The following is a 25,410-nucleotide window of genomic DNA, read 5'->3' on the forward strand; positions in this document are numbered from 1 at the left end:
TGCATGCCTGCTCTCATTCTTGACACTCAGAACAGTTCACAGGGAAGGCATTAATGACCAGGTGAGATGCCCAAATTAATTTGTTAGTTTAACTCAAATTTACTGGAAAAAAAAAGTCCTGGACAGCAACTGAACCAGGGTGGAAGCTTTCTCCAATCCAGAAGTTTACAATACTTGTTATTTTAGTCCTTTCACTGCCACAAATGAGACTGACTTACAGTTTAATAGATGTTTTGGGAGAAAAATTGCTATATATAAATTAAAGATACTATTATTGCTATTACAGGGTCCTCCATAACTTTTGTAGTTCATAGCCTGCCAGCATTTTCTTTAGAAATCCTGTCTTTTAGGTGTCTACAGTTTATCTCAGAGTTAAAAGTTGAAATACTAGAAACCAGCTCAAAGCAAAGTTGTTCCCCTTCTCCCCTTTTCTCATAAAAAAGAAAGCAAGTTCTTTATAAAGCTTTACATCATGAAGACTCAGAGAAATAAATGACACTGTTGGCTTCAGGCTTTGTCATGCTCTAAAATGAAAAAAAACCCCAGCAACACCCCCACCCCCTCCCAACCAACCAACCCCCAAAGCATTGTTTCTCTTTTATTTCAATGAAAATCTCTGGAAGTCATCACCCAAGTGGGACTGATGTTGTAGTTTACGTAAATTTCATGGGTCTGATCCTCTTGCCACCAGAATCAGTGAATGAACTCCCTAAACTGGAAAAAAAAAACCCCAACCTTGGGTAAAGCAGTAGGATAACGATTAGGGGAAATGTGCAAAATGAGAAATGACACATACGTCCTTAGAAATGTAGGTGATAAAAATGTCTGCAGGCTTTTTTGCTTATATGCTATGGGGAAAGAGTTACTGAGCAGTTTTGTTGTTGAACTGTGATAATGTATACCTCTGAGATACCAAGTGTTCTGGGCAAAGACTTAGTGTGACTGAATTTAGTAATTTGCTATATTACACATAGGCTGAAAAACAAGAGAATGTGACCCAGAAGAGAAATACCAAAAATGTTTTGGAAAATGTCATGGTATTTTTGTTCAGAATTATGGGGCAATTTTTTATCACTCAGTGATTTCTTGTGGGGAATGATATTGAAAATTAGGACTTTTAAATATTTTCATTTTTAGAATTTCATGACACTTTAATTTTTCCAGTCCCCCATTACAAGAAAAATGGAAAAGCCAAACAAAATTAAAACTCCCCCCACATCCAAACAAAATGTGAAGAGGAATATTTGTTTCATGTAAAATTTCAAGAAAACTAAGAAACAAGTCTTTATTAATCTTTGAGTTTTCTGTCTGATAGACGAACTTAGAAATGGGTAATTTCACACCACAAGACCATTTCACGGACAGGCATACATATGATTTTCTTCTTCACTGTCTGTGTATGAGAAAACTATCCGAATCTTCCCACCAGGTCATTTTATATTTCATTAGGCTTCTGACTAGGCTGAGCACAGACTGTTTGTGCACTCAACCTTTGTAGCTGTGGCTCTTTTTCGGATGTGATCCTTTTTACTAGCAGTTAAACTGGAGTCTAATTTAATCTAATCGCAGATAGTTTGTTCCATGAACAGAATATATTTTCTGAGACGCTCTCTCCTGTGTTCACCCATGTGTTTGCATAATTTCCAACCACAGCCAAAATACTGCTGGCATTGTCCAGAGAATGTATTTTAGTTTGCAGTTGTGCTGTGCCCAAACACATTAGATGCTTCAGCTTGAGAACAGAGTAAAAAGAAACACTACAACTATATGAAGTTAGGATTAGATGCCAGTAGTTCTGTTTGAGTAATATCCACCCTGTTTCAGCCTAACAGGGAAGTATGGTCTCAAATAAATTTTTGTGACCTCAAGTGTGGGGAAACAAACATTTTATTTTATTTTCATCAAATAAGAAAAGTATGATAAAAAGCCACAGCCAACTAACAAGATAAAATAAGCTTTTTTTTTTTAAACGAAAGAAAATTGTAAATGTTACAATCAAAATGAACAGAAGAAAACATTGCTTTTAATTGTGGGAAATCTGCACACGTTAGATTTCTGAAGATATTTTAAACCTTGCCTCAGCCCTCAGCATGCCAGCAAGCTGCTTTATATAGCTTGTGTCAGAGGAGCTGTGGTAGTAATTGGTGCTAGGGAACGGGAGGCTGCCATGTCAGAGTCGCGTGATTGCTACGTTTGCTGGCCTGCATGCGTTCGTGCGTTATTAACGGTTGGAGAGCAGTCCCCTGGTGTAACGTACATTAAAGGCTGCTTGTGTTAATTATAGGAAGAAGTAGGCAAAAGTAGGTATTTGGGATGCCATTTTTGTCAGCTCAAGTTGACGAATCCAAGTCTAGCGAGTGCTGTAGCCTGCAATATGCACGTACCACATAGCCGTATGCTGCAATTTGCACAACGTCTATAGCCATCTGCTGTAGTTCTATTACATGGGGTATGTTATTATGTATGCTTTAATTTGTCTTTAGATTTTTCAGTATTTTACCATGTTCCCACTGAGGCAGAGGGGTTGTTAGGCACCCAGTGAAAAAAACAGAGAAAAGCCTCATGTTCCAGTTCTTCAGCATGCGGTTGATAACAAGATGCAATCTAGCTGCAATCTTATTTATATACAACACGTCAAGGATGAGAGTAGATTACTGCTGTCTGTACTGCCCAAGGCTGGAATTAGTTCCACTGTTCCTTCTATTAAATTAAAACACAATGTGATTGTTTTTATGATTTCAGTCCTTGAGGGCATGGAAGAAAGAGGAGCTAAAAGCAGTACAAGTGGCATGTGGATTTAGAGAGAAACAGTATTTTAATAGCCTTGATTTGTCAAGCGTAAGACATGCGTCTGCAGTACAGATTACATCTAATAGCCCTTAATATTGCGTCAAATAGCCACTCAGTACACTTGAATGTTTACATTTTGCCTTTAGATGTCTTCGCCTGTACTTTATCTTTTTGTCTTCTCATGTAAATTCTTGTGATAGTTATGTTGCATCCCCTAAACATCTTTACTAACAGCAAACAAGAAGATACTTACAGTGGCACAGTCCAAAGGTTGTGTGTAATTTTGGTGCCTGAGTACCTCCTTCCTTTCTTTGGGAGCCTCAAGTGGGAATGATGCTCATGTCTTTCTATGATGCAGGATCAGTCCCTGGGTTTCTCTTCTGTGATGTGCAATGCTTAAGCTCAGTGCAGGTGGTTGAAATGTTCTCCAACAAGACTGCAAAATCCTCTCCACAGAAAAGTAAATTATACTTTTGGGAAGAGGATGCAGCTGGAACCCATGGAAGAGATTAAGGAGTGGGAAAGGCCATTGCATACAGCAATTGCTTTTCTGTCCTGAATATTCCCTTACACAAATTCCTTCTTTGAATACAGCAGCTCACATTTGTAAGCTGTAGGGCAACCTGTATCTGAGTCAATCAAAGCCAAAATACTAGAAAACAGTGCAGCCTGGTAAAACAGAAAAAAAAAAAAGAAAATGTACCCTCCACGCAGGCTCCACTTTTGTGCTGTAAAGGGCTCTGGTGCTGGAAAGCTCTTGTTGGGCTGGCAGCACTTTGCAGTAATAAAATCTGGTGGAATCCGAAGTCTCTGAGGGTGCTAATGAGGAATTTTCTGGCCCTATAATGGAGACAATGATCCAAAACTCCTTTACATCTAAAGAAAGACTGTAGCTGGCTTAAATGGGTTTGGGATCAAGACAGGAATTCTGTAACGTTGCTTGCTTCATAGGCAGATTGGCTTGGACATACAGACATTGTTGATTTATGTTACAGCTCTGTCTCAGTTACAGCTGCACTCACCCTGAAGGTCCTTATAGGTCCAGTGCAATGTAAAGAGACTGAGTGTGTTGATGACAGCTCTGTTTATAAAACGGCATTAAAGCTCCTTGCATTAAGAAGTCACGCTGAGCATTCTTAATGACCAGATTGTTAAAAGCTGCTTTTACAGGTAACAGACATTAAAGATTAGATATTCCTGAAACACACTGACCCACCTGAGACACTGGATGTGGCTTTTTGGTTTTGTTGCTCTTCCTGCTCTCCTGAGGTTGAATATGGAAAGAACCAGGAGGGCTTGCCAAGGCAAACAATGGGAAGACAAGTATGAACAAAACTTAAAAAAAAAAAAAGTCTAGTTGGATGAATATTTTGCTGGTGGGAAATAAGCAGAAATGAATCACTACTGTGTAAAAAAGAAATAAGGGACCTGGCTGTGCTACTGAAGTCCTGCTGCAAGGACTTAGAAGATTCCCTGAGCTACTCCCTGCCCTCCACCGTGTGCACTGGGTGCATCTCGTTTAAAATGTGCCTGACATGTACTGGAGAGCACCAGAAGTAGCTGAGTGTTGTGCAGCATGGTTTGAAGAGACAGCAGTAATAATATTGTTGGTAAATAATGTTTCAGATAGGATTTTGCTGCTTTTGAAAGTTGTATTTTCTTTCATTACTCTAACGTGAATTATTTTTAGATAGGTTACAAGCTTGTCATATACACAACTAAGTCCAAGAGGAAGAAAGAAGTGTGTTTTCCCTTCCCATCTTCCCATCCCCTTCCCCAAGCTCTTCTGCTTTTTGGTTCTATGTAGCATGAGCAGACCGTAACGAAAGGCTGGCTGTAAACTATAAGATTGTGTTTAAATTATATTCCTTTTCCTTGTTTTGAGGCTCAAGGCTGCTTCACTCTGGTGCTTTAAACTTCTGATTTATTAGCAGGCACAGCCTGGGCTATCCCCCACAGTGATCGTGGTCACCACGGGGTAAATTGCCTTATGGTAGAGTTTTATGAGAGTGCCTGTGTGCTGTTCCCATTAACTGCAGCAAAGCCTTTTGTGGGCAGGGCAGCCCAGGGATTCCAGTGATAGCATTGATGCTCCTGAGAGCTTATTGTGCTGAAGAGGATCTAAATACGTTTCCAGGGAACACTGTTTTTGCTCTTTCTCCTATTCTCCTTTCTCAGCGTTCCTAAATAAGCAGTAGATAACATGGACATGGGGTAGATATGCATAGCATGTGTCATTTTTCGTTATAAGGATACTGAACGTTCTTAAGTTATAAGTAGTGGTTGCAAGGAATCTCTTGACTTATTTGGACTGTGTATTGTTCTGTGACAGGTTAACTCATCTGTTTATTAAAAAAAAAACATTTATTTTTAAGGCTGTTGCCACTTATTAAAGTATTTATAAACTGTAAAAAGGAGATGTTAATTGGAAGTGTTGCCCCATTGGAAATATTCCCATGAGCAAGAATGTTTCCAAAAATATCATGTTTAGCAAAAGAAAGAAATCTCCATGCTTCATGACATAAAGCATCCCAAATTGGCACTCAGATGATACTGAAATAGTTGCTGTAGTGTTCTGAGGCACTGTGTTCCTAAAACTGGACCGTCTTTCTTTTTAATAACTTTTAATCACAGTAGAAAGGGAATATTGTGCCTTGTACCTCCTGAAGTCGCTGGGAGTTCCCCTGCTAGGTTCAGTGAGAACAGAATGGATGCCTCTGAGCCCTATAGAGCTGCTGTCATGCAGCAGTTTGCTGAAGGCTTTTGATTTTTCGTTTGTCGTTTTTCTGAAGTTATATAGAATTATGCTGGTAAATTAAATTGTGCAGTTAGTAGTTTCTGTTTGCATATGATTACAGTTTTATTAGATCTAAAAGCATTTCCCCTATTTATTTAATATATCTTATTTAAAGAAAAAAAACAAGAAAAGAAAAGATGCCAATTGCTTTACAGGCTGCCTCTGTCACAGGAGCTTACTGGAATGTGGCACTCTGGTATGTTGCTTAACTACCGGCCGTTGCATCTTGTCAAGACGCTTAAAAATCCGGTTACCACACAGTGACATTTCACTGAAGTACAAAAAAGAGAATGGAAAGGAGTGCAGCAGCATTTCCATTGAAGGGAAAACATAAGATTTCTCATTTTTTGCCCATATTAATTTGCAGTACTAAGTAATTGACAAGTGAGTCTGGAGATTTTGTGAAAACCTTTGCCAAGCTCTAATGACCATAGCTACATTCCTTAAACCATTAGATCAGTTTCCAGAGGGACCCATTGCTGATTTCAGGAGTCACATGGAAAAACTGAGTTCCAGACAAACAGCACAAACTTAGAGCTGAGTAATTATGGAGGTATTCAAATTTATGGCAGAAGATGCCTTTCTGTGGCACTTTATGATATACCCGGCTGAATCAGCCGGCAGGCAGTAATACCTTATCAGGCTGCTGGTTTCTCTTCTGAGCTTGCTGCGGTGTCTTTGGGTTTGCTTTGCCTGCTTTTTGTACAGCTGCACGCAACTATTTCGCTGCAATGTCCACGTAAACTTTCAGCAAAGGAAAAAGAGAAAAAGCTGGTGTTATTTGCAAAGTGGCCAAGGACTGAAAGGTTGAACGTACCCCTACTTTAAAACTTTCATCCTAGTTCTCCTCAAAATAAAGCATAGTGAAAATTCAGTGCTCCAGCTACTTATCACAATTCTGAAAACACAACCTTGAAGTTGCCTTTGTATGGTCTTTGCAGTCCCAAGGGCTGGTGCAGCCGGGCGCTCGGGGCTCGCCAGCCCAGAGCGCCCAGTGCTCCATGGAGCACTGGAGGAGGGTGGCTCTTGACACTGTCCTTGCACCACACGGGAGTCGTAACAGAGCCAGGGGCCCTGGCTTAAATTATGGTTGGCTATTATTCTGTCGCTGCTGTATCAGCAAGAATATCTCTATCTGGGTTATGTCTAGAGACACAAAGCTCCACTAACTTCCATTTTCTCATCTAAAAAAATGAACTCAATGGCTCAATCTCATATTACTCAAGTATGTAGCTGGAGTTAATGGCCTAGGCCTAATTCCAGAGTGGTTCTCAATTCCTTGGATGTGGCTGATGCAGAAATCAAGTAGTTCTGGCACTCTGACGCTTCCTGTGAATGAAAAATGATACTAAACTGAACAGTTCTGTGGATTTCATCCCCATTCATGCAACAGACTAAAAGACAACTCATATTTGGCAAATGTACAGGAATGGGAGAAAAGATTCAAATCAGAAGAAGAAAAATGTTAATGCTCTTGAGAGAGGTTTTTTCCCACAATGAAAAGGAAAAAAAAAAACAACAAAAAACCCATGAGCTTAATCCTACAAAGATCCAGTCAGGAGAGTATAATATCTTAATAAGACATTAAGGTCTAAGAAAGAGAGAGTCTTGCAAGAGGGAGTGTTACATCGCTCTGCTGCTCGAGAAGCATTATAGAAGAGTATTTTTGTCTCAAGATGAGGATTAATGTTAGACCCAACCTGGTGCAGATCTGGGTTGTATTTGGACAGAGCAATCCTGCTTCTGTCCTTGCCTCCCTCGCTGTGGGTTCCATGTATTGATCGTTCTGCTTAGGACAGCCTATTAATGTCATAGAAAACATGCATTTCTTTGTTGGGGTTAATTTTTTTTTTTTTCAGATAATTTTCTCTCTGTGGCTATATGTTTGCTAGAACTGGAACAAGTGAAGTGGTGCATTTGTATCTCCCTACCTGGAGTCTGAGGAGAGAGAAGTCAGGGGAAGAGAGCCCTGGGGTTCACCGGGTGCTTAAGGAAGTATTCAGATGATCCAAGGCTGCTTATCAGAAAATGCCACAGTATTAGACTGTATGTGAACACAGCCTCTGCAGACTTTAGCTGGATTCCCACCATGCAAAGCGTAACAAGGTACAGGAGTAATATTTTAGTTTGAAATGTTACAGGCTAAATGGGTAGGATAATGAATGTGAAAAAAAACACATAGAGACAGGAAAGAGCCTGTGAAAAGTCACATGGCAAAAGTGAATTTGGGAATAAAACCAAGTGTCCAAGTGATTTTTTGATTACACAGAATAAACATTCCTTTATCTCTTCTAGTGGGTCTGAATATCTTGACCTTAAGCAAGCGTATTTTTTTTTGTATTTTCCATTCTGGTGATAACAGTCTTGTCATAGAAGGACTGCGCGCTGTATCTTTCTCAAAGTCTTTGTCATGAGATGTGGCATTGTAACTGGAATGTTTATTGTACTCTGTCATTATTTATACTCCATTGCTTCCATTGACTGCCTGTCCCACCCGCTCCCTGGAGATTAGCAGAGTCAGAAAGGATAAATGATGATTAGCAGCTAGTCAAGGGATGTAAGAGCTGAAAGAGTCAATATAAAACAAAGACTGCCTCAAATAATTCACAAAGAATGTGAGGCATTGCTTTTCAGAGGCAACATTCGCATAGCCAGGATTTCAATGAGAATGGAAAATGCTAACACATAAATCCAGTCCTAGAAAAAAATATTAGCAACAAACGCACTGAGTGGTAAATATTTTTGCCATTAAGCCTGGTACTCTGTTTCTGCCGTGAACTATTAAAACTCCCCTTAAAGCTTTAATTAAATGGTATCTTCAAAACACCCTTTAAAACATGGTCCTTTTTTTTTTGGAAGAAGTGTTAGCAAAGATGACAATACAAATGTATAATGACAAACCAACTGAATATCTTAAAAAATTTTGATTCTTTCAAAGTGTGCAATGCAGACCTGATCAAACTCTCACTGAAGCTGATGAAGGGCTTCTGACATCTGAAGAAGGTGGTATTTTCTTTCAAGAGTAAAATTTTATTCATATTAACGTATCTGTGTCATAAACCAGAGTCCCATTACGTTACGTGCTGTGCACACACAAAACAAAAGGATTTTTTTGCCTGTGTGTTGAAGGCCTCGTGCCTTGGGTGCTCACATAGCTCTTGCAGCTTTGCTGTCACTTCTATTCCTCCTCACCAAGGTTGCTAAGCCCTTGCTTATGCAGGTGTGTACAGGGGAGACAGGATTGCGCTTCAGATGGAGCCCTGGGCAAAGCCTCACTGGCTTAACTGGGCTCCCAGAGGAGCTCAGGGAACCTTTCTCAGGACCAGCAGCCCTGCTCCCTTGCTGTATTCCTATTCCCATGGCGGCCTCATTCTTTATTCTGCTTCATGGGCGGTTTTTGGCCATAGGAGACCTCTTGCATTCCCAGACTCCCAGTTATCTATTCCCAGAGGCTAATTTTGTCCTTGGAAGTGAAGTGCAGGGCCCTGAAGTCTTTAAAAAGAAGATAAATGCATTAAAGCCAATTATTCCATAAACAGTCCATCTTTCCTGTTATTATCAAGCAGAGTACATGAAATTTTAATATTTAACTTCTCCAGGCTGTTAAAGTACTTGTGCTCTTCAAAAATAAGGATGCAGACCTTGTTTGGTCTTTGTGCGGGTAAATGAGGACATCTTTTTCTCTACGTAGGAAAGGCAATACATATTGATTCTTCACTTGGAAATCTATCTTGGGCTAACTACTGCGTGCTCATTGGGTGAAATTTGCCTAAATAGTCTCTAAAGCCTCTTCTGTAATAAATACAAGTGAATATTGATTGATTATTCTTACAATTATGACTTTCAGTTTTGCAGGAAACAGAGATGTTTACTAATTCAGACTTCATTTGTGTATTGGTAAAGAAATACGTAAGACTGAAACAAAAAGTGCCAGTGAGATCTGCCATTGCTATTGGGTTTTGTAGCTTCATCTTAGTTTTGAATTCAGTGCAACTTCTTGCTGTTGCCAGTGCCTGTTAGTTGTTGGGACCGAACGTCTGTTTTAAGGTTTTTCAGTTTCAACTGAGCTTTGTGAAATGTGGTTATCAAAAATCCAGACATGTCTTGTTTGGGATATGGTACTGTGGAAACTGGAGCAAACCCTCACAGGCACTGAATGCCTGCCTGTCCCACTGCCCTCCACGGACAGTGAAGCACCCAACTTCTATCCAGCTAGCGCTGAGTTTTCCCAGTTTCTTGTTTCTGATTTGAATTCTCTCTGCCCTAGTAACATGGAGATTGCGACTCACAACTGCAGTTTAAATGTTAAATCTGAGTGTCTTGAATGGTTCACATCTGATGCAAATGTTTCTCCTCTAAAAAAAAAAGCCATCAGGAGGAAAAGTCCAAGCACTGTTTTGGAAACTAAGAATTGTCAGAATATTACCTAATAGGAAAAGTATTCTTAAAACTGATTCTACTTTGTGCATCCCTTTAAGGGATTATGCTTTATGCCTGCCTTCTGGTCCCTGTCACAGCGCTTGTCATGACCTAGACGTTGCTTCCTGTTGCAGAGCTCGGCGTTGGGCCTGGACAGATGTATGGCAAAGGGAAATATTTCTGGCTATGTCAAAATACTACAGGTGAATGGGAGGGGAAAAAAAAGATTTGTTTACCTCTTTCATTATGGTTTTGTTGGCTGAGAAAGTGTGTCCATTTTTAAATAGCCTATTCAATATCAATTAGACCAGCTGTTTTCTTTTAGCGGTACTTTCACATGAGTTAAGAAAAATAAAGGAGATTAAGAAAGGGTGTATAGAAGCAACATCTGCTTCTCATTTTAGAAAAGCAATACATTTTAAATATAATAATACATAGTATCAGGAAAAGACACAGCAAAAGGAAATAAAAATCTTAATAAAAGTCACCATCATCTATTTTACTAAGCAGTTTTGGAAAACTATCATGAACTTGTATCAGCATGACCACAAAATCTGCTTTATTATGCTCATTGTAAGGAGGGTGGGGAAAAGCTGAAATGATATTTTATTCATCTGTTGAAAAAGGTTCGTAAGCTTCTAGCAGTGTATGCGACTAGAATTTTGCAAGGCTGGTGGATGGTTGGCACAGGCAACTTCATAAGTATTTTATTTTATTTGCATTAAAAATAGTATTTTCAAGGAGCCTAGGAGTGAAGAAGCAGCATAAAGCAACACAGTCTTGGACCAGAGGAACAGATACCACAACTGGTTGCATTATTAACCAGCCTTGGCAAGTAGTATCTCACAAAATGACTTACTGGAAGAACCAGGCCAAATGCCCAGATTTGGGGTAGTTTTATATTTTTAGTTTTGCTTCATCCACGCTCAGAGATTACTTTCAGCCTGGCCCATCTAACTCAGATGTGTTAAAACAAATCAGAGCATAAAAGACATAAATGAGATCTTGGTTAAGCAAGAACGGCCCTGTGGGATTTGGTGTTTGCAGTCTCTCAGCAATCTCCACTTCAGGTAGGTCTATCAATGAAAACAATGACAGATTTCCTTTTATTTATTTATTTACTAGTCTGACAAACTTTTCTTGAGCCCTGACAATCAAGCTGAATTTCTTCTTCTGTCTGGTGTGAAGTTCTGGTAGCTCTGAGTGTGTGCCAGATGGGAGGGGAGATGGGGAGAGCAGAAAAGCTGCTCTGCAAGGCTTTGCATTACATTAAATCACAATAAGGTCTTTTGAGCAATAAATAACTGCTTTATCATGGACACCTTGAGCGAAATAACTTAAATTTTAGATTATCTGATTTAAAGCCAATCTCTTTGCATCGAGACTGTGTTCATAACTTTGAAGAGTGATATCTAGTTGGAGGTTATGCCCTGAGTCAGCTGGAGGCAATGTGGACTGTCCCCACAAGTCTGATGACATTGACTCTGTGTAAACAATTCTATTGGTAACATGCAGGAAAGAATCTAGCTCTCACTTGCGTTCTTATTTGAACTGACTTGCTAAAACACAAAGAAATGAGAAAATATATCTCAGGTGTTTTAGTATCAGCAAGTTAATTTTGCACTCTTTAGTCCATCCTTAGATGTCTAAATCACGTGCAGGTTTAGAGGGCTGTGTGCGTATAAAACTTTTCGTTACATATGGATAGAACTGTTTAACTGTAAGGACATATCAAAACCATCTGACTCCTATATTGCTAGTTACTTAAATGAGACAATTTCTAGAGAGAGAATATTAATATTTTTCACTTTGCCTTTCTTTGGAACAGAACTGTGCTTTGAGGGACATGAGAAATCATTCTTTCACTTAAGCATTAAAGCAACTTTTCATACAGATGGTCAGTTCAATTCTGGGTTTGTTGATGCTCACGTAAGGAAAGGCCATACTGAGCCCTGTTTCTCACTGACTGGCCTTTAAAATTCTTAAACATTAGATATTTGCTGATGTAACTTGGTGGCTGCCCAAATTGAATTTCAAAGGTCTATCCTGCAATTTCTCTTTGTGCATGACTTCCGTTGAAGTCAGCTCTGTGCATCTCTAATGAAAATGAACGTTCTTCTTTCTGTGGTTGTTTTTCAGCCTTTCTGTGTTTTCCGTTTATTACCATGATTTACAACAATATTGTGAGTATTATTAATCCAAATTGCAGTCAATGGGAGTTTGGCACGGTTTTCCATTGCAGTACTGCATCTTAAATAGTTTTGGCTTCCAAGCTGAAAGAATTTGGCCTGCAACTACCTATCACTGCCCAGTGTTAACAAACACATACAAAACACTCACCGTGCCCATATACACCCAGGCCAAAGAGAAGGAAAAAGGGAAGAAAGATACTGGTACGTCTTTGAGATCTTTGAGATTGAGAAATGTGTGAAAGCATGGTCCATAGAGGATACATGGCTTAGTGAAGCTGAGCAAGGTAATTTGTGCTCAGAAATTCCTGAGTCCTCAGCACTGGCTCACTGATGCTGCGCTGAGTTAGCTGCCTGAGGGGCCTACACGAATGTAACTTCTATGTTAGGCTGGGAATTTTTTTTAGCTGTAAAATTAAAGAAAAGCCATTTGGGAGCCGTGCATGTGTGTTTAGGGAGATTAAAATTTTAACTCAAAGATTTCAGTAAGTTTCCATTGCCGAAATTGCAGCTTTTCTTGAATAGTTTGGGAAAAAAACTGTCTCTATACTATTCAGCACCTAAAACCAGAGGGAACATCTATTACTTTTTTAACACTGTCATGATATTGCACCTCGAGCACGTTAGCAATCCCCACCCCAGCTTTTCAAGGTGCCCTGAAGCCTACCTGTGCTATAAGCAGGTAACTTGAAGTGGATCAAAGAGACAAGCTGGAGGAAGATGAGCACCAAGTAGTAGTTTCAGTTTCTGTAGATCATAAGCGATTGTTTTACAGACGCACGGTGCCTGACAGCCCGCACTGAGGTCTGCAAGTGGGCAGATATTGTCTTGGCAGCTGTTGTGTGAAGCCTCTTGTTCAGTGCCATAGGAAAGATGAGATCTGGTTAAGAGGGATGAGGTATTGCTAGTCTAAGAAAAATAGCAAGATCTTTTGATGCTGTACACATTCAGAAGTAATCAATTTTTTTTTTCGCTATCTACAATAATTGAAATAAAAAAGTAACAGGACAATTTTCTCATCCATTCCTTTCTCCTTTTCTTTCTCTCTTTATAAAAATGCTATATAGTAGAGAAGCCAAGATATTTTTCAGTCTGTTGCTCATGGTTTTTTTCATTACTTTTTTTGTTCTCACACTGCTTGTCCAATACACCAGCTGTTAAATGGAGAACTCTGAGAACTGGGGAAGGCTATTGGTGTAGTATTGGATTAAAATTTTTTTTTAGAAAATTGATACATTACCTATTTTTAACCTCAGGCAAAGGAAGAATCAAACCCAATCCATGTTCAATTACATATGGCAACCTTTTCTAATTTCAGACGCCTTTATAGCCTCTGATATTTCACTGTATTTTTTTCCTTTATATTGTTTGTCACAGCCTTCCATCTTTTTTGATATAATGGGATTTTTTTTTTTTTTTTAACTGTGTGGTTCTACCATTAAGAAATACATTCAGTGAGCTTTCATGTTGACCCCGGGAGCCTACAGCATCCTGCTTGTAACTTCATTGAGTGTGCATTAGCATAGCGCTGTTGAAAACAATGGAACAACTAAAGGTCTGGCTTTTATGCATGATACCCCATAATTCCCTTTTGATAAGCTAAATTCATTCTTGCGCAATTTGTAACTTTTTTTTTTTTGTTACATATGCTAGTTACATCTTAGGATGAATCAGACAAACAGACTCTAAATTAAAATTGTTGGGTGATCTAAGCCCAAGGTCTGTTGCAATGCAATTTTCTCATAGCTTGGAAGAAAACAGCCAATATAACCACTCTAGAAATAGGTAATTATTCTTCCTTTCTCTCTCTTTCTATCTGTCTTTTTCCAGGGAACTGGGTAGATGAATGTAGCTTAAAGTTTTAGTTTTCTAGGTAATTAGGAGAAGTAGATCGTATAAGGTGGAAAGGAAATTTAATAAAAAATGTGGTCCTGGATAAGTTATGTTAGCAGTCAGGATGTCACTGTGAGGACAGGAAATCCTTAAATTAGAAACATCATTTTAGTCTCTAATTTAATCCATAAACCAGAATCAAAAGTGGTTTTGATTCATATACCTGTAAGAGTATTTCAGTGAGGCTGCGAACTGCACAAAAGATACAAGCGTACTGACGAGAGGCTTGTTTGTCCTAGCGCCTTTTCTCTCCACCTTCAAAGTAATCCATGGCATTCTTGGAGGTTGAGAAGACAAGGCTTCAAAATCTCTGAATTAGACAAAATGCTGTATTTGGTAAACAGTGACAAGTGAATTCCAAATTGAACTTAATAATATAATTTTTCATGTGCTTTGGGTGAGAGGAAGTCCAACACCCAATGCATTGGGCTTGGAGCTACTGAGTTTAGATCAATTGCAAATCTGACCCACAGATTCGTCCTTCTTCATGTTGGTGAAAAATGCATATTGAACTAGAAGGTGCACACCCTCTTTCTTTGGTGGCCACCACGATGTAGCTAAATATTTGCTTTTTAAATTCAGAGGAGGAGAGGAGAAACAAGCTAATCTCATAAAAGTTGACCCCACCCTCTGCTTGGCTTCTCCTCCTTGGCAAGCCGTCCCAGCAGCAGCTGGCTGGCTGTTTTTCTTCTGCAATTATGTTCATGACATTTCCTGCAACTAGGTTTTCCTGAAGGTTTCCAGCAGTCCTTTCAGCCCCCCACTCCCCCTTTTTTGGCCTCTTCACCCACTAACCATGGCCTTGTGCCTAGTTCCCAGCAGTGTAAGTACCGTCTCCCCATCACACATCCATGCGTGTCCTCTGTATGCTTTCAACACATACAATTGGTTTCTGTGGTTTGATTGTAAGCCTGACAAATGTACCGAGAGTCGGTGGTTACTGTAAGGGATGCTGAACAGCCATGATATACATAGAGATAGTTCTTCATCAAGATACCTGCTTGCATGCAGTTTGCACTGTTTCTCGGTGAGATGAGGTTGCTTTCCTTTTTTAATATAATTCTTTTTTTGAAGAAGCTACATGTACCCCTCTCTATGCAGAATGACTGATATAAAGAACCTAGATTAGGGAGAGCTGATACACAGATCCTGGATTACTCAGCTTGCTGGTACTTTCCTTCTCCACACTACTGAAAGCTGCATAAACCATCCTTTCACAGGCTTTTATAAGCACTCAAGTGACTTAATTTTTTACTGTAAAAGCCTACTTGTATATTAAGCTTTCTGTTATCAATGTCATTAAATCAATATCCTCAGTGCTACTGAATCCAAGTCACATAGAAGCTGTCACACATAGTTTAACTTAAGAAATGCGGTATTGAGGTACAGTCAGTTCATTTTTCATAGATTAGAGAGTACTTTGAAGTTGAGCTGTTGAAGATCAGAGAGGGTTTATTCCTCATTGTAGCCAGTTTCTTACATGTTGAGGAGCTTTCTATTCTAATGTCTTTTTTTTTCTGAATTTCCAATCAACCCCGAGAAGATGAGTATTTTATGCAGTTATAAATGGCACTGAAAAGCTTTGCGAGGTCTACATCGTGTGTGTTAAAACATGGGATGTATTCTATAAGAGAAGGAAATAGGCAAATCGGTATGGACCCTTCTTGTGTAGGCATTATTTATGTGTTCTCTTTCCATGTGGGTACGCACACAATTCTGCACAGCTCAGGGACTGTGTAACCTCCCTTGGTGTAGCTTTTTGTCTAATGAGTGACATCTGTGTTTAGAGTTAAAGATGGAGAAAAACAATGATTTGTCCCTTGCCAGGGATACTTAATTGAGGGTAAAACATACATCTGGGATTTATTGTGTAAAAAGATACACAAGTGAAGTACTATGTCTTCTTCTTCCAACCTGACCTCACAATGCCCTTTCCATTTAGTGTATTAAGAATCAGGATTTATCTAGAGATATCTTACAAATCAGAAATTATAGTTATTGTATGATCTTAGCTATTATTACAGCAGATCTTTCTCTCTCTGTCTTTTTTTTTTTTTTTAGCTACTGTTTTTCTGTCATACAAGTGAAGTAATTTGTAATACAAACTGGCTATGGATTCTTTCAATTGCTTACTTCAGGAAAGCTGTAGACATGATGGACATAATCTTATACAGCATAATGGGAAAACATTATGCTACATGCCCTTGCTGCTGGTAAAACAGAATTAATTCTGCCAACAAAACTCTAAATTAACTGAAGTTGCAGAAGGCAGTTTTCCACTTTCTAATGGAATCAGAAGTTCAGAAATGATGGATCTAGCAGGGAACATATCAGTTTTGATCCTGAAGCCTTGCACAGGGCTTTCAGAGGGCAGCCAGCAATGGGGAAGGGCTTTCACAGATGAGGAAGGACTCCTCTGTGTTAATTAACATCATCTACTTGGTTTCACTACATCTGTCTCACCACAGCTGGAAAGAAAGTGGCATGAGCAGACTGGGGATTAGGTCAGTGAGATATTTCCTGGCGATGGGGGATGTGAATCTTGTCCCATTATCACTTCTCAGTGTGGCACACTCATGGGAGTGTGAGCTTTTACCATGTGCTTTGCTCCCCTCGTGGAACAAGGCTGCGGGGTGTCACTGGAGTTGAAGAGGTGAACAGAGACCCCCAGCAGAGAAGTGGCACTCTTTCCTCTGCACAAAACTCTGCTTCTGTGAGTACCTGACCTGCAATCTCAGCTGTTTCTATGATAAACATTTAGGGAAAACAGGGCGAGTCAGGGAACAAGAAAATTTGTCCAGGGATGTTGCTCAAGCAGATAAGAAAATTCCAGTTATGTTATCCAGAGATATGAGTTAAGAAGAAGTAAATGGCCTTATCTACAGCATAGTTACTTGAAGTGTGTGGAAATCCAGTGTGAATGTGTGAATGTCCTGGGTTGGACAAAAAATGCTTTATTATCACTAGTGAAGAGGGGACTGTGCTACCTTGTGCCTGACACTCGTTGCTGGACTTGTGGGAGAGAAGGAAAATTGCATCAGGGACTTCTTGTACTTGGTTGAGTTTCTGCATGATGAGGCAGTGGGGTTTTTTTTCCCCTTCTTCTCTAAAAGAAGGAAAGTAATACTTGTTATCTTTTGGCTTGACAGCAGAAGTGTGTTGCAATAATCTGAGGGCTGTTAATTCACCAGTGATTTGTTTTTGTTGAAGATGCTTGTAATTAAAAAATTGCCTTAAGGTAGGATCTAACACAATGCGGACTTTGGGGATTTGTGTAATAGAAAGAGTTGAACAGGTCCTGGAAATCCTCTAGTTTGCATATTTCGTCTATGACAAACTATTACTTCACTCCAATGTAATTTGAATTATTTTGTCATGAAACTGGTGTAACAGAGTGGAGGATGGGGTCTCAAATCTTCTTGCATGGAGGAGATTGTGTTAGTGGCTAAATCTGTTTATGGAAGATAGAAATTATGTCATCATAAAGCTAAGGTGTGTTAAAATAAAATCTTGAATGATGGCATTGCTCTTCCGGTTTGATTGTATGTTTTTAAATATTCACTGTTGTGGAAAGAAAATGCCTATGAGTTGCTCATTATAATGCACATATTTCAGTGTTATTAATCTTAAAATGTGAGATTTTTATTACCTGATTAAAACAAAATCCAATGAAGCCAAATATATGCTGAAGACTAACACCCCAGTGCTGTGAAATAGCCCACATACATTTGTGCTTATATACAATAAATAATTCTGATTTGCTGTTTCCTTAAATGGGGCATGGATTTCTCACTCAAAGTGACGTGAGTTTAATCCCAGTGTGTAAAATTAAGACTGAATACCAGCCTTTGCACATTTGGAGTTTGTGTTAAAGCCGTGAAGACTAACGAAGTTTGCTTTCAGTTATGTGTTAGTCTAGAATAAGTCTGTTGAAGTTATTATAACAATGAGGATTTAAAGTAGTTGAATAGCAGAATTTGGTCCTTTTAAAACACTCCTTCAGGGTTTATATTTTCTTTCTTGCAGACTCCCAGACAATACAGCCAAGCACTGAATAAGAGTAACAGAGTTCACCTTTACTGTGCATTTCTGGACTATAGGTATGTAACATAATTTCAAATTCTTTAACTTGGTTTAATTAAATTGCACATGGTTTGTGATGCTAGATATTACCTATATTCTTCTTGTTCTCTTTTATTCATGGAAATAGTTAAAGAAATGGAGCCACTGGTTTACAAAACCCACGATCTCACAGTGACTTCTTACCATAAACAGGAGATTTGTTATTCACAGACCCAGTGTTAGGCAGGTAATTGAAAGACTGCAAAATTTTGGAATCAAAACTAAAATGCAGACTGATACAAGTCATGCTTATCTTGGTTTATCTGTCCTCTTGGGCAGATGCTTGGATATTTAAGATGGCAAACCTCCAGCAGAGATATTGTTTTCACTGGATCTGTGCCTGTGTCACACCAAATGTGAGATCAGCATTTCAGAGCCATGAATATTGTCCAACACATGGAATGAAGAAATATTGTGCCCCTGAATGCAAATTACAATAAAGGGGAAATAAATATAACCTTAAATTTATCTCATAAAATAGGAACAATGGAAAAGCAGTAGCTTTTTTTTTTTAAGGTCTGCATATATTTCATCTATTTTTGATTTGCAAACATGCTGCTCTTACTGAATTAATTGAGATAGAATACAAATAGTGAATTTTTAATTTCATGGGGATTAATAGTTTTTGAGCTGTAACAGTATAAGCCTAATTGATGTAGCAATGGCCCGCAGTGCTGTGATCCCTCCTATCTGGCACGCACATGGGAAGGTCACTGTAATTGTTTTATTGAACTTTTTTTTCAAGTATGTTGAACTGTTCCAGCTGTTGGCAGTTACTTGTTGTTATGGTTACTCACAAATTACGATAAATTAGAAACAGATTTTACTGAAGCGAATTAATATGGTAGGGGCATTGTTCCTGCACTGTTTTCTGCTGGGGCTTGGGCCCTTGAGGCTTTGCCTCAGGATAGAAACTGAAATATGAAATCTGTCCTTACAAATTAGTTTTATTTGTGTCAAGATGGTCCTATTCCCTAATGCGTGGTAGTTAAAGAATAAGCAATTGGTTTCTGACCTACGAGAGACTCTCTTTGAGAACTCAAGGAGATCCTAAAGGACAGAAGAAGTGGGAAGTAATACCTATCTTTAGAATAAGCACCAAGAAAACTACAGATCACTCTGGCTTCGGGACTCAGAATAATGTCAAAAGCAATAAATGGTTAAGAAGCAGGGAGTTTAGGTGGGTGACTTACGATGCCTGAGCCCATGGAGCCCCTCCAGATGTGTGCCTGCGGCTTCTATGTCCCTACTCCGCTGCAGGACTCCTGGCAGGGCTATGGTAGCACAGAGGTTTCTGGGTTGCTCTGGCTCTGAGAAAAAGCAAAGTCATGAGGATCTGTTTCCTGCGCAGCCCTGGGACCAGACTGCACAGCCAGCCCAGCCATATCCTCAGTGGAGCAGGAGCTACTCTTGCTCCTCCTGAGCAAGATGAAGTGACAAAAACCAGTTGACACGGATGGGTCATTAGAAATCACGCTCAATCAGTCTGAATTCCTTACTTTGACAGGATGAGCAGGACAGTGGATAAGGGAGAGACAGCAGATATGATACACTAATTTTTTTTACTTTTGCAAGATTGTTGACTTGCCTGATATTGTAGTTCTCAGAATACAGAAATTTGGGTCTAGGAGTGTGAAATGCCATAAACGGGTTGCATAATGTAAAGAAAAAAAATGTAGTTATTGTTCAATTGATTATAAAACTGGGAAGATATCTCTAGTGACATTCATGTAGGGATCTGATCTGGACTCTGGGCTAGTCAATATTTTCCTTAACTATTTTCATGATAGAATTAAGAACACACTAGCAGAGTCTGTGGATGCAACAGCCTGAGATGGCTTTCAAATCTTTGTATCTCCTGTATAGTACAATGGATGTAGAATTAACCTGCATAAGATGCATTTTGATAGAGATTATGTTCCATTTTTGTGTGCTTTGCAGCAATGGAACTGGTGTTTGGTCTAATGAAGGTTGTGTACGTGAGAGTGGGGACCTCAACTACTCAGTGTGTCTTTGTAACCACCTCACTAACTTCGCCATTCTGATGCAAGTGGTGCCTCTGAAGGTGAGATTAAGCCAAGGAGTAAATCTGTCTGTTAAACATGAAGCATAAATACATCAGTTGCATCCTCACACCACATCACTAAGTGATTGTAACTGGGCTCATTTTTGCCCAACTCCAATTTATTCCCATCTTGCTTCCTGGGATGATGTTTTAATACTTCTTGACTATATTTATTTTTCACAATTTCTGGGAACTGAAAAGGGGCGTGAAATGAAACACATCTGTGATAGGCGGGAATTCTCTTTACTCTCACACTTTTGGCATGATTTCTTAAAGTGTTAAGCAGGAAAAGCAGTAGAGGACATTGTATAGATGACCCTGGCTTTTATGATTCATTTTCAAGACAGAGACAGCTGAGATGTGGCTGTGTAAGGGTTTTGGTAAATAGACCCATGGAATATGAACAGCCGAGCTTGAACTCCATGTGAAGCAAGCTGTGCTGCCAGCTGGCCCCTACCATTGTCTCTGCCAGCTTTCCAAGTGCCTCCCTGCTGCTGTTTCTTCACCTCATTGCCAAGCAAAGACTTGTGTAGAAGGAGCATGAGAAAAAAAATGATGCTTTAGAGTTGAGAGTGAACCCCTTATGTGTCGTTTTTGCTATGCTCAGTTCATTTGTCCAAAGAATTACCAAGCAAGCCTCTTCAGCTGGGCTGTGACACTTTACCTGTTTACCCAGGACCTTATGCTTGCTAACCATACTCATCACTGTTTTCAGATGAAGCTTTGGTGGCAAACTCCTCACTAGATATGTTCTTCTGTTCATGATACCTTACGATGCCTTGAGATTTCCTCAGAAATGGAGCAGAATGTCTGCTCCTTGCAGGTGAAGTGCTGGTTTGTGCCTGCTGAAGGAGTCCCTCTGTAAAACTCGGCACCAGTAACCCTGTTAGCACAACTACTCACCCAGCAATCCTGGTTAGTCAGTGTAATGCCATCGAAGTCAGGGTCACAGTTTAGAACAAAATGGTCTGCTATCTGAAGAGCTTAATTAATGCCTTCAGCCTTTTCTATTAGTTTAACCAATGGGCATATCTTGTTCAGGTCACCCAGTTTTTATCTAACCATTATTATCTTTATTACTTGTAAAGCATCTGATGACCCTGTCTGGTTTCCAAGTATCATTCTTCTAGGAACTCTTCGTACTCATAATAAAATGCAGCTTTGCCTCAAGAGCTTCCCATCTTGTGAGACAAAAGTAGAACAGGAGAAATGTGCTATTACTAACCCTGTTTAAAAAGCAGTATACAGGAATTAGCCAGGATTAAACAGGGTGTCCACCAATTAAATGCAGGGAAAGATTAGTCAATTCTCCACTAGGGAATAGTTCTGAGAGGTCTAGCTTTCAAATAAACAGATTTGAGATTGCAGTGATTAATGGGACGCTGCAGTAAGTTTTAATGTTACGCAATATTAGTAATCGGAGATCGAAGGTATTTCATAGCAGAGTCTTTGGAATCAAACTTTCCTAAAGAGATCTGAAATGCATAACTAGGAAAGGCTGGACATGAACTGACTGTCCAGTTCCTCATAGTTGTTTAATGGTTCTATTTTCAACATTTTCTCCTTTTTAAACTTTTTAGTCTAATGAATTTTCATCTGCCAATGTTTGCATGGAATGTTTTTGCATTGCTTTTTTTTATCTTTATAATTTAGAAAACAAAATGAGAGTGCTGCTAAGATCTTACGTGGACATGTAAGTCAGACAGACTGAGTCACTCTGATGCATAAAAACATTCCCTATGTGACACAGTACTGTAAAACTCTCTATTAAATGGGTTGGTCTTTTTTTTTAAATGAAGATTAATTACCATTATTTTATGTTATATTCTGACCCCTTGCACCTAAAATCTCATTTCTGAACAGAAAAAAAGAAGGGAATTTATACATCTATGGCAGGAAAAATGGAATGCTGAAAGGTGATAGGAGTATTTCCAGTATAGAGTCCCTATGCGCCTGGTGCAAATCTGTGAGAATTTGAAATGCTTGCTGCAGCTTTCAATGGAAGATTTGTGATTTGTGCAGGCTAGGTAGAAAATATTCATTCATTTCTAACCTCTTAATTTTTGCATGCACCTCAATTGGCAGAATTTATACATGCATTGTAGCACGGAGAAATTTGAGTTCACTGGTCTGCAGAGCAATGAACCTGAACTATGCCTCGACACAGCTGCTTTGCACTGCCCTCCTGTCACTGTACAAGCTTGATCTTACAGCAAAGTGGCAATGAGCGTGGGCCCATGTGGGGTCTCAAGTAATATTGCCACTAACGAGCCAATGAAGAAAATCATCCTTTCAGTGTGCTTTAATTCCAGTTCCTCTGGTTTGGCTATTATGTAGCTCCTCTCTGACTTCATCAAAAGATCTCATCCCAAGTCTTTGATGGAGATACACCCTTTAATTGACTGTTTAGGATTATCTTGTGGTAGTAATTTTTTTTAGCCAGTGAAAAATATTGGTACCTTCATTGTATAATTGGCATGAAGTTGAGATTCAAGCGAAGACAAGCTGCATGACTTTTGAGCTATACAGGCAGACTATGCTCAGCTACAAATTCCTAAAACATTTGCTAAGTATTTGCTTCACATGTCTAAGCAATAGAGCCTACTGAATCAACTAGACAATTGTGAACTTCTCCCAGGCGTCCTTGGAACCCTGTAAAGTAAATGTTAAAATGCAGTGGATTTTAAACACATATACGTGTTTATTCACCATGTTCTGAAATTCATGAGCCAGAATTCATGAATCACCCATTCGAATGCCAGATTGTCAACGCTCTAAGAAATTGTTACAATGGTGCTATATCAATCTTGAACTTTTGTATATTTTATTTTTCTTTTAATAAATGCAGTTCACAGATAGTATAAGACAAGAAAAAGAGAGGGTGGGAGTATGCAACCACCCACATTTGAACAGTTCTGTTTATATAGCTATTACATGTCTGTGGCCATACAAATAGAACTGAATGAAATTTTTCCACATGAACACTGTTTTTGACAGAACGTTTATTTTTTTTTTGTCTAGATTCTGTCTATTACAAAAGGAGTCTGTTTTTTTTTGTTTTTTTTTTTTTTAAATGTAAAGAAATTATTGGAAATGGATTACCCAAAAACTGGAGAATTTTTCATCAAAAGCTGTATTTTGGTACAAGACAGTGACTTCATTCTTCATAAGAATTCTACTCTGGGTGCTTTATACTTTCCTTCTCCTACAGAAGGTATCATTTCCCTTTCCCTCCATCATACAGATAAGTGCAGCTCTCAGGGTAGCACAAACAGGCAGATGCCCTTTCCAAGGGCACCGTAAGAGCCTTTACCCTAATGCACCAGTTAGCAGAAGAGCAAAACCAGGTATGAATAGTTCTACTGCCCTTGCAGAAAGGCAGACAGGTGCACAGGAAACAATATATATTAAAAAAGAGGAGGATATTGACAAGTCTAAAGAGATGTAGTACAGACCAGTATGTATGCAGCAGCTCCGGACCTGGGAGAACATCCCCTGGGAGAGCACTGTCGATGTGGAAATCCATGAACTGTTGAGACCAGTTTGGTGTGATAAGTGTTCTGACTCTCTTGGCTCCTCTTCACGAGACTGATTTTCTTTTTGCTTAAAAAAAACCATGAGCTTTCCATTAGTGACATGTTGCAGTTTTTTAAAGAGTTTGCTGTTCGCAACCAGAAAGTATGGCATACTCTCTGAGTTCAGCAAAAGCCAAGGTGTCTCTAAGCAACAAATACTGAAAATAAGTGACCTTCCTCAGAAGTAACCTGCACATAAACACAGCTGTTCTAATGACCAGAGAGCTGAGCTTGTGCGATAACTATTTGTCAAGGATGATGACTACTTCTTCTGAGTTATGCTAAATTTGGGCAAGGGTCTCCTTATTTAACTCCCTCTCTTTGTTCCTTCACATGGTTAAGTCTAGATTTTTCCACTTATAGAGCAACAGCATGATCCAGACCTTGCCAGCTTTGACACACAGTGAACCTGCCCCGGTGCCTCCCATCCTGCTAGTACTGGTCCAGCTAATTTTCACAGCTTCACCAATTTCCAGCAGATCTCTCTATATATTTACACAGTTTATGCAATTCTTGTGGGCACAAAGACCTTTATATTCTCAAGATTCTTTATAATTGCAATTTTATCATAACGTACAGAACTATGCTAATGATTTATGCACCTGCTTTGGGGAAGAATTACAATATCTCACATCATTTTGTTTCAGTGACAACATTTGTTTCATAGGAACAGAATTGTAAGATATCTTGCATCTGACAGTGCATTCTCTTGAATACTCCAGATACTGTGAGATGAGGAATGCTTATTAGATGTTTATGGAGCAGACTGTCAGGTGGGTCTAATTTTCAGGGAGCATAGAAATGCAAGAAAGTTCTTAGGAACAAGCCACTAGTTATTGATTTTTATTCTTGATCTTTACTCAAAACAGGTTAGATCAATTCAGTTGCTATTCTACTGTCTGCCAGCCGGAAGTAATCTCCAGAGACTGAAATCTGCTGATATGAAAAAGCATTTTTATTCCAGAGAAAGGGATTAAAAGAGAGAGGTCACAAAGAAAAAATTTAAATTCTGGAATTTTAACTTAAATGTGACAAAATGAACCTTCACTCTGGTATCTGTGTGCTATACAACAGCATGTGAAGAAAAAGAACTTTGAATACTGTGAATTAGCTACAGCCAAGCTTGGATGGCAAGTGTAGTTGAAGACTGCTTCAGAATTTTATATTAGTTTCAGCAAGAACTTGAATGCACTAAAGTCACAGTGATTGTGGAAGAGTGATGCGAACAATACCGCTGATTAGCTTGAGCTCCATGTATGGGGTTTAGCTGCTCTTGGTGATGCAGGGGATTAGCAGTTGTAACAAGTTTATTTCAGGAATTAAATGACAATCCTGGAAAAACTTACAACCATGTGGTGCTCATATGTCAGCCTGGCACTGACCTGTTATCCCGCTGATGAATTGGCCCACGTGGAAAGCCAAAATTATTTGTGTCTTTATCACTCCGCTGTTATGCCTGTATCACGACTGGCCCAAGTTCATGCTTGCTTGCTGAGATTCATTTGTCATGGTCGTTTTAACTTGAGAAATGATGCATTTATTTGGAGTTTTGATGATTAG

General features: G+C 39.2%; 1 protein-coding gene across 1 annotated transcript in view; it reads left to right on the top strand.

Annotated features, from left to right (window-relative positions):
- ADGRD1 (adhesion G protein-coupled receptor D1) overlaps nt 1-25,410 on the top strand; it is a 151,415-nt gene that overhangs the window by 64,359 nt on the left and 61,646 nt on the right. Inside the window, exons 14-15 of the mRNA XM_086761376.1 lie at nt 18,115-18,188; nt 20,152-20,275. Coding sequence (XP_086617502.1) covers nt 18,115-18,188; nt 20,152-20,275 — 198 coding nt within the window. The remainder of the gene's footprint in view (nt 1-18,114; nt 18,189-20,151; nt 20,276-25,410) is intronic.

Source organism: Chlamydotis macqueenii, chromosome 17 (assembly GCF_036417535.1).
Source record: "Chlamydotis macqueenii isolate bChlMac1 chromosome 17, bChlMac1.mat, whole genome shotgun sequence".
NCBI classification, from domain to species: domain Eukaryota; kingdom Metazoa; phylum Chordata; class Aves; order Otidiformes; family Otididae; genus Chlamydotis; species Chlamydotis macqueenii.